Genomic DNA, 14,200 nt, shown 5'->3' with positions numbered 1-14,200 from the left:
TAAAATAATGGAAACAAAATAGTCGAGGAAATGAAACTGAAAAAATGGCAAAACCTCGCAATTTTTTCGTCCAGCAGCGAATTGTACAAAAATTTGGGATTAGGCTCATTTCGCCCTCTAGTTCATTTTCTATATTGAGCCGTTGTACGCTTTTGGTTTTTTAAGGGTGAAAACTACCCCTAAAAAACTAAGATTATACAATATCATTTTAAACTTTAATATTGTCAAAATTTGGTTCTTATTAGTTACATGCTTTAAGATATACTATCATATTATTTCAACCCTTAAAACCACCCTTGTTGGAGCCATATATAAAAAATTGCTTATCCTAAAAGAATAATTTCGGCTTGCATCGATATACATAAAAATTTGAGATTAACTCTGTACTTCATATTCTGTAACATGCTCAAGGGCGTCGATTATTTTTAGGGGTGTAAACTACCCATTATTTTCAAAAATTATACAAAAACATTGTAAACTTTAATATGGGTAAAATTTGGTTTTGATTGGCTAAAAATAATGATTTGTTTTATGCTTTAGGATATATTATCATAATATTTCAGCCCTTAAAAACCACCCTTAAGAAAATTACAATTTTTATAAGTAAATAATTTAAGAGGAAAGGGTAGCGGTCAACAGGTAGCGAAAACGCGTTCCAAGATTGCGGCTGTAATTTTGAATATTTTTTCGAGATATTTGGCACACGTATTCGTAATATAATAAAGAATGGCGGTACAGAGCCCAATTTGAAAAACATATTAATATGTGGAAATTACTCTGTAATTAACTACAATATTAGAAAAACGAGCCTGTACCGCCATTAAGAAGGACAAAAAAATACACTTTCTTCAAATAAACTTTTTTATCCGATGTCTAGATTTTGTGTCATTTTGGAACTACTAAAATTTTTTATTTCATTAGTAGTTCCAAAATGACACAAAATCTAGGCATCGGATAAAAAATTTATTTGAAAAAGTGTATTTTTTTTGTTCTTCTTAATGGCGGTACAGGCTCGTTTTTTTAATATTGTAATTATTTATAGAGTAATTTCCACATATTAATATATTTTTCAAATTGGGCTTTGTACCGCCATTCTTTATTGTATTACGAATACGTGTGCCAAATATCTCGAAAAAATATTCAAAATTACAGCTGCAATCTTGAAACGCGTTTTGGCGATCTGTTGATCGCTACTGTATCACCGTAGAATTAAAGGATTTAAAAACATTTATTTACACAAAAATACGAATTTACAAATATGTAAAAGTACCACTAAAAAGAGAGTGGCATTCCATCTTGAATTTTATTGCCAAAAATTTTTGTTTTTTACATTAAAAAACTTTGGTTGTTGGTTGAAGATTTTAACTTTAATATTAGTTAGTAGTTGGGAAAAAATTAAAAAAACATTCAGCTACTAGTCCATTCTTTCACGGTTTTTGCTCTAAATTTAAAAAAACCGCTTGGATTGACATGAAATTTGGCATACGTCTAGCTCACATGTCAAAGAAAAAAAGTGATATTGTGCCGATATGTGCTTTTGCCCTGGGGGTGACTTTTACCCCCTCTTTGGGGTGAAAAAATATATGTCCAAAATAAGTCCGGAAATGGGTAAACTGACTAATTTTAAGTAACTTTTGTTCTATAGAGCTTTTTCGCCAAGTCAACACTTTTCCAGTTATTTGCGAGTGGATATGTTCATTTTTCAACAAAATAACCACATTTTTAGACGGTTTTTCGCAAATAACTCAAAAAGTAAGTATTTTGTCGAAAAAAATGTTCTTAGTAAAAATATAACCCATAAAAAAGTAAAAAAATGGTGTATATGTTAGGTCTCTGGATCTCGTAGAATCAGAGTTATAGCCAATAAAAAATAGATTCATATTCACCAAATTTCAAATATAATATTTCGACGTAAAATATCCAAAAAATTAAGCACTTTTTGGGGAAAACCTATTATAACTTTTTTAAAGTATTTAAAAAAAGTTTTATTTCTGTTTTTACAAAAAGTTTTTACAAAAAGTAGCAGTAAATTTAAGCAAGTTACGCTCAAAATAAAGTTCGTACCTTTTGTTTTTGCAAAAAAAAAATCGGGAAGACCACCCCCTAATTAGCAACTTAAATGAAATTAATCGTTACCGCTCCACAAGTTATTTTACTTATGTTGTGTTTATATGATCTGTAAGTTTCATCGATTCAAAGTGCTTATTTTTGAAAAAATTTGGTTTCAAAATAAAATTTTTAAAAGTTTAAATTTTGAAAAATATGCTTTTTTCAAAATAACTTAAAAATTGTTAGAGACACCAAAAATCTTGAAAAACAAAAAAAGTCAGATTTGCTTTTCTGAATATCATGTGTTTTTGAGTTTTTCTGTTAGACAAAAATTGACTAAGATTTGCTGTTTCTAAATTTGCATATATTCGTGATCAGTGACTCGTTCAACCCATTTTAACTACAGCCCTTTCAATAATAAGGACTTTGAACCGATGAAACTTACAGATCATATAAACAATATATGCACGAGTCAAGAAACTTGTGAAGTCGTAACGATTAAGTTCATTTAAGATATTAATTGTGGGGTGATTTTCTCGATTTTTTTACCAAAACCAAAAGGGACTAACTTTATTTTGAGCGTAACTTGTTTAGTTTTGATGCTAGAAATTTTTTTTATAAAACAAAAATGAAGCTTTTTTAAACTTTTTAAATAAGTTGTAATGAATTTTCCCCGAAATGTGCTTCATTTTTGGTTATTTCACGTTAAGATATTCCATTTGGAATTTGACGAATATGAACCTATTTTTCATTAGCTATAACTCTGCTTCTACTAGGTGTAGAGACGTGATATATACACCATTTTTTTAAATTTTTTACCGGCTATATTTTTGCTAAGAATGTTTTTTCGACAAAATACTTACTATTTGAGTTATTTGCGAAAATCCGTCTAAAAGCGTGGTTATTTTGTTGAAAAAATGAACATATTCACTGCCAAATAACTCGAAAAGTATCGACTTAGTGAAAAACTCTATAGAACAAAAGTTACTTAAAATTAGCCAGTTTATCCATTTCCTGACTTTCTTTGGACGAATATTTTTCCACCCCCAAGAGGGGGTGAAAACCACCCCCAGGGCAAAAGCACATATCGGCACAATATCACTTTTTTTCTTTGACTTGTTAGCTATGTGTATGCCAAATTTCATGGCAATCCAAGCGGTTCTTTAAAATTTAGAGGTTTTGCAATATTTTACCGTTAAAGAACGGACTATATGTATGGTTTTCAGAGGTGTACTGAGCACAGAGTACTGTAACTATTATGTATAAAAAATATATAATTAATACTATACTTTTGTGTATACTTAATGTAAGAAAATTGAAACATTGGCAAAAAAAATTGAAAGTACTACAAGGCACTTTCACATTTTACATTTATTTAACATTTAACATTATTTATTTAATTAACCAATATGAATATACCAACATAATTTTTTATTAATGTTCACTAAATTTACAGATTTAATAGAATGATTCTATTTTGCCTATTAATTTTATCACTAGGCTCTTGACTCTTGATACTCATTACTATGGCATAGAACCTTGAAGTTTGCTGTATAACTTGGCCCTGTAAAACAAAAAATTAATACAATCATTAAATGGAGAAGAAAGTTTGTAAAAACGGTGATAAACTCCAAATTTCTGGGGAATTACGTGCAGAAAATAGCACGTAAGGTGAGTGAGGTGTGTGAGGTGAAGTGCACTTTAGGATTTAAATAGTGTTTCAAAACTACTGTTTCGGTGAACATCTGCTCGGAGTTTGATTCATCTGCTCTAATTTCAGAAATTACAAAAAGCATTGTATTACAAAAAAATTAAAAACTCTTCTTATCGTCTTTGTTTCATGTCCGTCAAAACGTAATCTCCAAACCGTCAAAAAATATTAACATGGAGAGCTGTGACAGCAATTAATAAATTGTATTTTCCGCAAATCGCCAGGAAATTTTGACATTCCTGTCAAAATTTCTTGAAGAAAAAGTCAGGACTTCCTTACTGTAAGGAAATGTCATTTCCTTACTGTAAGGAAATGATATTTCCGTACAGTTGTTAGTGTTCTACATAAATGATAGAAAACACATTGCTTATAAGGAATTAATTTAAAATGCGATAATCCATAAAACGTCTGTATGCATTTTCGTACTTTTCTCTTGATTTCTTTGGCAATAATTCTAATGAAGCAGTATTCACTGCCTCAACCAGCTCTGGAGGAGTCCCAGGAATGGAAATTTCATCATCACTGATCATTTTACTTTCGAGAACACCAGCAATTAAATTTATAAGCGTCAAGTTTGACAATTCAACCTCAATACGTTTCCATAGTAACCCAAGTAATTTTATTAGGAATTTCAAAGCACCATTTATTTGGGAATAAAATTATCGCGTTTTTTTAAATCAATCAATATCTGTCGAATTTTAAACGATTTGCGGAAAAATAGTATGTTTACCTCGTAGGAAAAGCCACATTCCTGGACTCTGTGTTGCTAAGTCTCGGCTTGCGCCTCGACTTAGCAATTTTCACAGTCGTCCAGGAATGTTAAGCTTTTCCTACCCGGTAAACAATGTACTATTTTTATAAAAAAGTTCACCTAATATGAGTCAATACGGAGATAATAATATCTATCAAATCGCTGAGGAATAATAAGTCCCCGGAACCGACAGCATTTAACTGCTGAACTTTTGTTTCCCATAATTCGAGAGGTGTGAAAAACAAATTGCATTCCAGCAGGCTGGAAGGTAAAATTATAAAGCTTCAAAAAAATGGCAACCTCACACTGTGCAAAAGTTTGAAAAGATTGACCATGTTTACCGCCATGAATAAAATTTTCACGACCATTAAACTGAAAAGATTAACAAACAAAATTAAATTTCGAGCTAATCAGACCAGAATCCTCCTGCGTAGACCATATAAATACTGCATACACCCTCTACGAAATCCTGCTGTATAGACAATAAAAATACTGTGAGGATAATAATGGAACAATCGTTTGTAGGCTATTGATTATATTCAAAATAAGATAGCTAAAAGGAACTACAACGTTAACGTGGTTTTATTATTTCATATGGTCAATGGACATCTACATATGAAAAAACCGCGAAGTGCTACCATTTAAAGGGGTGCGTTTTTGAGAAATGGGTGAATTATTCCCTGGCCACAGGTTACATTAGGGTGAGTTCTATGCACTTTTGGTATAAAGATACCTACATAAAAATTGTTCCTGGTTAAATTCCCTATCTAAATATCGCTTTTTAAAGTCAATGATACTTTTTTTTACAAAAATATATTCAAAAGAAAAAGCACAAATAAACCCAAAAGAAAGAAATTTTGTTTTTTGTCCCATAACTTTTGTCCACGAGGATATAGGTATAGACATTGCTTTACAGAAAAAAAATCTACATATTTCTTCTTTAAAATGTTTTGTAGCAGAGGTAATTAGGATTTATAGTTTTCGAAATATGATTTTTAAAATTTCGCCACTCACAGCAATTTTGGGCAATTTTCCTTGTAATTTCGCAAATATTGTTCTGTAACTTTTTTCCACGTATCTTTAGGTATATGAAATGGTACACGTAATAGAAATAGAAATCAATTAGCTTTAAAATGGTCTACTGTCTAACGTTGTACGACTTTTTTTTTAAAGAGATTATGGTTTTGCAAAATTTTATACTTTTAACGATTTTTTATAATATAATATAAAAATAAAATTATATTATATTATGATATATTGTATATTATATAATATTATATTACATATAGTATATATAATATAATATTATATTATATAATATATAATACCTAATATAAAAAATATTATTTTTTACATTTTTTACGATTATTTTTGAAATTTCTCATTATAACTTTTTTCTTCTACATTTAGGTATATATTATATTATATAATAAAAAAAGCTTATTTTGTTTACTTTAAAATTTTGTATTACAAAAAATTCGAGGATTATTTTTGAATAAGATATTATTTTTCAAAATGTAATAAGTACTTGCAACGATTTTTGATTTTAGGATTATTTTTTAAATTTCTCATTATAACTTTTTTTTCTTGTACATCAATATACTATATATTGCTGAATAAAGAGGGCTTACTTTCTGTTCTTTAAAATGGTGTATCATCTATATTTAAATAATGGAAACCGAGTGATTCTTTGATATTTTTTTACCTGTATTATTTAAAATTATTTCTTTTACAAAAATTACATAAACATTAGGCTTAGAAAACATCACTTTAGTTAAAATTATTTAAACGTTGACATTTAAAAAAAAATTCAAAATCAAAGTCCATCTCTTCGTTAGCATTAGCTTCAATATCTTCCTCTGACACCTCAGTTACCTTAGAGTCCCACAATTAGTACCCATGCACATGCACCATTTTCAGAATATTGAAAAACTAATTCCTATCTTCCTACAACCGCAGTTTTTTGTACATCCTTTGGTACATTTACATGCTATTTTTTCAAGCAAAGCTTGTGGTGCAGGAGCTTTGACAGTAAATATTGGAATTAATCCATATTTTGAAGTTTGCCCGGCCGAGTCAAGTGGATCCAAAGTATTACCTATAAAAAATAAGATTCAATCATAACACACAATCACATAAAAAAGTTATAAGGAGAAATTTAAAAAATAATCCTAAAATCAAAAATCGTTGCAAGTACTTATTACATTTTGAAAAAGCATATCTTATTCAAAAATAATCCTAGAATTTTTTATAATACACCATTTTAAAGTAAATAGAATAAGCTTTCTTTTTTATTATATAATATATACCTAAATATAAAAGAAAAAAAGTTATAATGGGAAATTTAAAAAATAATCGTAAAAAATATAAAAACTTGTTAAAAGTATAAAATCTTGAAAAAGATAACCTCTTTAAAAGAAGTCGTACAACATTATACAGTAGAACATTTTAAAGGTAATTGATTTCTATTCCTCTTACATGTACCATTGCATATGCCTAAAGTTGCGTAGAAAAAATTACAGAAAAATATTTGCGAAATAACAAGGAAAATTGCCCAAAATTGCTGTGAGTGGCGAACTTTGAAAAATCATATTGCGAAAACTGTAAATCCTAACGACCTCTACTAAGCATCATTTTAAAGAGAAAATATGTAAGTTTTTTTTCTGTGAAGAAATGTCTATACCTATATCCCCGTGGACAAAAGTTATGGGACAAAAAACAAAATTTCTTTCTTTTGGGTTTCTTTGGACTTTTTCTTTTGAATATATTTTTGTAAAAAAAAGTATCTTTGATTTTAAAAAGTTATATTTAGATAGGAAATTTAACCAGGTACAATTTTTATATAGACGTGTTTGTACCAAAAGTGCATAGAACTCACCCTAATGTAACCTGTGCCCAGGGACTAATTCACCCATTTCTCAAAAACGCACCCCTTTAAATGGTAGCACTCCGCGGTTTTTTCATATATAGAGATTCATTGACCATATGAAGTAATAAAACCCCGTTAACGTTGTAGTTCCTTTCTATAGTACATAATCAATAGCCTATTGAATGGAACACACCACACAATGTCTTGGCTGTTCTACACTAATTATAGTACATTCTTTCACGGTTTTTGCTCTAAATTTTAAAAAACCGCTTGGATTGACATGAAATTTGGCATACGCATAGCTTACATGTTAAAGAAAAAAATTGATATTGTGCCGATGTGTGCTTTTGCCCTGGGGGTGACTTTCACCCCTCTTGGTGGTGAAAAAATATGTGTCCAAAATAAGTCCGGAAATGGACAAACTGACTAATTTTAAGTAACTTTTGTTCTATATAGCTTTTTCGTTAAGTCAACACTTTTCGAGTTATTTGCAAGTGAATATGTCCATTTTTTAATAAAATAACTACATTTTTAGACGGTTTTTCGCAAATAACTCAAAAAGTAAGTATTTTGTCGAAAAAAAAAACATTCGTAGCAAAAGTATAGCCTGCAAAAAAGTAAAAAAAATGGTGTGCGCGTTATGTCTCTGGACCCCGTAGAATCAGAGTTATAACCAATAAAAAATAGATTCATATTCACCAAATTTCAAATAGAATATTTCCAAGTGAAATATCCAAAAAATTAAGCACTTTTTGGGGAAAATCCATCATAACTTTTTTAAAGTGTTTAAAAAAGCTTTATTTCTGTTTTTATAAAAAGTTTCTAGCATTAAACTTAAGCAAGTTATGCTCAAAATAAAGTTGGTCCCTTTTGTTTAGGCAAAAAAAAATCGGGAAGATCACCCCCTAATTAGCAACTTAAATTAAATTAATCGTTACCGCTTCACAAATTATTTTACTTATGTTGTGTTTATATGATCTGTAAGTTTCATCGATTGAAAGTGCTTATTTTTGAAAAAATTTGGTTTTAAAATAAAATTTTTAAAAATTTTAATTTTGAAAAATATGCTTTTTTCAAAATAACTTAAAAATTGTTAGAGATACCAAAAATCTCGAAAAACAAAATAAGTCAGCATTGCTTTTCTGAATATCATGTAGGTATTTTTTGTTTTTCTGTTAGGCAAAAATTGATTAGGATTTGGTGTTTCTAAATTTGCATCCAGTCGTGATCAGTGACTCGTTCAACCCCTTTTACTTACAGATCTTTTAAGCAATGCATACACGAGTCAAGAAACTTGTGAAGTCGTAACGATTAAGTTCATTTGAGATACTAATTAGGGGGCGATTTTTCCGATTTTTTTACCAAAGAAAAGGGACTAACTTTATTTTGAGCGTAACTTGTTTACTTTTGATGCTGGGAATTTTATTATAAAACCGAAATGAAGCTTTTTTTAAACACTTTAAATAAGTTGTAATGAGTTTTCCCCGAGATGTGCTTCATTTCTGGTTATTTCACGTTAAAATATTCCGTTTGGAATTTGACGAATATGAACCTACTTTTAATTAGCTATAACTCTGCTTCTACTAGATATAGAGACATGATATATACATAAATTTTTAAAATTTTTTACACGCTATATTTTTGATAAGAATGTTTTTTCGACAAAATACTTACTATTTAAGTTATTTGCGAAAAACCGTCTAAAAGCGTGGTTATTTTGTTGAAAAAATGAACCTATTCACTGGCAAATGACTCGAAAAGTATTGACTTAGTGAAAAAACTCTATGAAACAAAAGTTACTTAAAATTAGTCAGGTTATTCGTTTCCGGACTTACTTTGGACGAATATTTTTTCACCCCCAAAAGGGGGTGAAAACCACCCCCGGGGCAAAAGCACATATCGGCACAATATCACTTTTTTTCTTTGACTTGTTAGCTATGTGTATGTCAAATTGCATGTCAATCCAAGCGGTTCTTTAAAATTTAGAGGTTTTGCAATATTTTACCGTTAAAGAACGTACTATTAGCCATAGGATGTGAAACCTGGAAATTGACAAAAACCCATTCAGATAAACTGCAAGTCTTTGTTAACAAATGCCCAAGAAAATTTGTTTGTATTTTCTGGCCCAACATCATCAGAAACGAAAATCTGCTACACCTGACCGAACAAAAGGGGGTAGAAAATGAAATAAAATCCAGAAAGTGGAGCTGAAGGCAATAGCTTCCAAGAGTGGAAGGATTTTCCTAGAATGGAACCCCCAAGAGAAAAAAAAAAACGTGTCGCTCATAAATGTGGCGTTAATAAAAAAAGTTGCAGATGAAACTGAATAAAATTGACCTAAGAAGTTTATACGCAATTGGAATGTGGAGGTTCCAAAAAGTACTGAAGATCTCATGTGTACATAGAATAACCAATGTAGCGGTATTGAGACGTAGGTATAAGGAAACAGCAGTAATTCTAACAATTGATTAAGAAATGAAAACTGAGATATGGGATATATTATGAGAGGAGATAATTATCTAATACTTCAGGTCACTAACTCATAGCTGAAGAACCTTAGATAATAGTTTGGATGTAGTAACAACGAATTATTTAGAGCCGCAGTCTGAAAAGTAAAAATCGGTCTGATAATTGCCAACCTTAGAAGAGGAGATGGTACCTAGAGAAAAAGCAAATGAAAAGTCAACAACGTTTCGGAACATGGTCAGTAAACACCGAGAAGAATGTGAAATATACTTACGTTAATAAAGTTATGGCAAATTGTTCCAGATTTAGTTTCGGAGGCTGACTGAAGGAAATTTCTATTACCGTAGGGGTTTGAAAATCGTAGACATGGGCATAAAATTTAGTGGTACTGATATTCCGTGTATCATCAAATTTGTATAAATGTTTTGAAATTTTTGTGGTGATTTTTCCACAGTGGAGGCTTTCCAAAATCGTTTTTTCTTCCAATCCTTCAGTTTTGACTGTTAGATTCACTTTCGCCGGCTTTGAACATGTAATCCGGACATCTACGTCCAAGTCAGGTTTAGTGGGGGAGTTAACATAGTTGATTCTTGTGAAATATTTGTCGCTTGATTTTGATATGTTAAATGTGAATCTATAATCGGTAGTAAGTTCATCTGAAATAAAATAGTTATTAAGGTACCAAGGGTATTATAAGAATAATAACGCTTTATATTAATGGTGTATATTAGGGTGGAAGGAAAAAGGTCAAAAAATAAACGAAAAGAAAAATTCTTGTGGCTGTCGTTTAAAAGTTGTGTCAGGTGATGAAAACAATTGGTGTGAGAGCATTTTAAAGTAAAAAAAAATATCTTGAGGTTCCATATTGGATTTGAAAAATGAAAAAACAGAAAAATTATTTTTGTCGAAAAAATCAATATGGCTCTGATCAAATTTCAATGATCGTGTTTTACCAACTACGTGTGACATTCTAAAGTGTGACATTACATTCGTAATGAACTAAAGTTGACAAATAATAATAAAGATCTATCTATCGCCGACGCGCGATGCCGACGCGACGTCTTGAATGTCGTTGCAACGAAAGTAGAACAAATATGAATAAAAGCTTCTATTCCAACATTAGCGCATAAGTGCATTCAAACGATGATTTAAAATATTTATACAGAGTATCAAAATCTTAAGCGATAGGAACACAAAAACTCAGCAAGCATCTGATTCATAAATAGAAAAGATTTGCCAGTTTCGAAAGGAGTGTAAAAAGTTATTGAGTATCGCGGCTTGCAAGTGCAACATGACTAGAACTGTGTGTCTGTACTTGTGATAAAATCAAGAAAGTACCACAAAATGAGCGAAATTTTCTTCAAGATCAACGATTCTGTCGAAAAATGGCAATTGGACCAGTGGATATTGCAGAATCTGCAGTAATAAGGAAGAAAATGGGAAGAACCATGAAGGCAAAGGCAAGTTCTCAAAAATATAATACCTACTAACGAAATTGTTCTTAAAGCATGTACCGTTGATTCCTCTAATCCTCCCGTAAGTAGCAGCTGGTCTGACTCAAATTCTTCTGATGCAGGTGATCATGAAGAAGAATCATTGCTCCTTTGTCAACAGTTACAGTCCAACCATCTACGTCACAAATACTGCGGCACTTCACTTCAATGGCTAGTATGCTTATTTCATTGCAATAACCACCTCTACGTCATTTAATTAAAGAGTTAGATGGACGCACCAGTGGACCACTTGGTTTTTCAGGGCCAATAGGGAAACTTCTGGAACGCTGTGAAGAGAAGGCTGTTGTCGATTTTGTCGCAATAGGAAACAACCTAGCAATATTATTAGAAACAACACACCTTAGTACCGATCAGAAGTACTTGTACCAAATCAGTCAAGCAGTTGCTGCGGGAAAATATCCTAATGATTTGAGCCTTAAAAAACCTGGGAAAATATCACACGCAAGGTGGCTGACAGTTGATAATCGGTTGCTTCGATTGTATGTTGGAACTAAATGTCCCAGCCCCCAATTAATTATGTTAGTAGGTTTCATCCAAAAAGTGTACGCACCAGTTTGGTTTTCCAAAGAAAAAAGATCCGGAGATTCAAAATACCAACATTAAATTTTAGTGCTGCAGAATATAATGACTTAATTTCTATTTCTGGATTCAAAGTTACGGTTCCTCCTTTGCTAAAACATATTTCCAATGAAGAGGTAAGGGATATGATTGATTCTGGGAATTACAACAACATGGAGGTTTAAACTGCACTTGTCATACAAAATCCGTGGAAAGAACTGCTAAGTTAGTAACTGAAGCATCAGATGCTGTTTGTGGACCAGAATCAAGGGATGGCTTTATTCGTTTAAGGTTGCAGTCTAGAAATATTATGCCGTTTTTTAACACAAAATCAGACTACCAATCTTAAAATGTATATATTGTATCATAAAAAAATTATTTAGATTCAAAGAACTGACACAAAATTAATTTTTAAAATTTTATTTTTTTTTGATATTCCCAAAAATTTAAATTTAATATGGAACCTGAAGATTGGGTCCAAAACAAAAAATATTTCTTACAGTTTTATTATACATCAAAACACAACTTTGCCGCACTAGCCCCATAAAAAATAATGACTTCGAATTTTTCGTTCCACCCTAGTGTATATACCGAGGGCCTTTGGCCCGAGGGATATACGTTGACCGAAAGCGTTATTATCTATAATACCCGTGGTGCCTGCAACGTTTAATATCCGACTAAATTATTCTTTATTTGCAAAAATTTTTAACGAATTTAATGAATTAGTTTTTAAATAATGTTATTTTTCAAAATAACGCCCTAGATCATTATCCCATACTTAACTGACTTCGAAATCATGACATTATTACAAAATTATTAAATAATATACAGGGGATCCAAAAAGTTTCCTGAGAAATGAAGACAGGAGAATATTTAGATATTTTTAAGGCAATTTAATCCAATTCACCTAGCCCAAAAATGCTTTTAAATGTTTGCTCACTACGGAGAGCAATGGATTGTATCCTTGCCTAGTATCTATTGTTGTCGTCCCTTCGTATTTACTCAGTGTTTGTTGTACGTTTGCCGACAGTATTTTAAATATTGCATATATTTTACCTGGTATTGGATACATGGGTACGATACATTGATCGGAGTAAGGCTTGGCGCCTCGTAATAAGAACAACTTAAGGGAGCTAGAACTCTTTGAAATCGAGCCTTGTGATTAGTTTTTGAAGTTATACTTCTTTACCGGCGATAGAGGGTGATTTTTTTATATGTTAAAACCTATCAGCCCGGCGCATGCGCATTATATCTTTGTTCTGATTGGATGTTCAAATGACATGTCAAAAATTATCCGATATGGCAGCTGTGGTTTGGAGGTAAAGGTAAAGGTAAACAAATGTATAATATATTAGTTTTATTGTTGTGAGGACAGAAACAAAAAAGTTTATAATATTGTAGTGACTTTTAAATAGTTTTTAAAAGCAACAGGTACGTAATAATTGTTAACGTATCATGGGTATAAACCTACCTATTTGATCTGCCAAAATACATAGTATGTAATACTTTTATTTATATAATTTGATTGCCATCAAAATTTCTATCAATATTCACCTAATATATTGTTTTTTTTACTCTATGTTTTGTTGTATTTTTTCAATTCTAAATCATTTCAATTCAAAATTAAAATAATTTGATCAATTTTCAAACTGGTGTTTGGATCTTTGATTCTATTCAAAGAATTTTTCCCACCCTGAAATGGTTGATGTGTGAATTGTTCGTAAGGGGATTTTTCGACATTCTCTAGTTCACTGTTTGATTTAGTTACGATTGGTCGGTAAACCAATAACTTCGATCTTTTGATCACTGAGTGTGTTTCAAAGATTTACATCTTTTGTTTTTTTTTGTTTTTCAAAAATATATTTTTATAATTAGGGAATTAAAACTGAGACTGTCATGGTCAGATTATGCGGCGTAGATATACGCTCCTGCTATGTCTGGGTCTCGAATGTTGTTTTTTGATGGAATGTGTCTGGAGATATTCAACCTCTCATCTTCACTGATGAGCCCAGAGAGGTTTGAAGAGGGCGAAGCACATTTCTGAGAACTGGTGTTTGGATCTTTGATTCTATTCAAAAAAATTTTCCCACCCTGAAATGGTGGATGTGTGAATTGTTCCTAAGGGGATTTTTCCACATTCTCTATTTCACTGTTTGATGAATTGATTTCATCAATTTCGAATTACTACTGCCGGCTATAGACGTCCCTTTTGGGTAGGTCAAAGGTTATTTCAACGCATGCTTTTTTGAATTTAACTTTTAAGAATTTGTGGTATTAGATTA

At 31.1% G+C, this 14,200-nt stretch overlaps 1 protein-coding gene across 1 annotated transcript in view; it reads right to left on the bottom strand.

The window, feature by feature from the left end:
- Nucleotides 1-3,465: 3,465 nt before the first annotated feature.
- The window catches only part of LOC126888214 (attractin-like), a 29,800-nt gene continuing 19,065 nt past the window's right edge, over nucleotides 3,466-14,200 (bottom strand). Inside the window, exons 3-4 of the mRNA XM_050656269.1 lie at nucleotides 10,121-10,502; nucleotides 3,466-3,613 (exon numbers count right to left, since the gene is read on the bottom strand). Of these exons, the coding sequence (XP_050512226.1) occupies nucleotides 3,574-3,613; nucleotides 10,121-10,502 (422 nt within the window). The 3' untranslated portion in view covers nucleotides 3,466-3,573. The remainder of the gene's footprint in view (nucleotides 3,614-10,120; nucleotides 10,503-14,200) is intronic.

Source organism: Diabrotica virgifera, chromosome 7, assembly GCF_917563875.1.
Source record: "Diabrotica virgifera virgifera chromosome 7, PGI_DIABVI_V3a".
Classification (NCBI taxonomy): domain Eukaryota; kingdom Metazoa; phylum Arthropoda; class Insecta; order Coleoptera; family Chrysomelidae; genus Diabrotica; species Diabrotica virgifera.
This window is presented reverse-complemented; position numbering and strand designations above follow the sequence as displayed.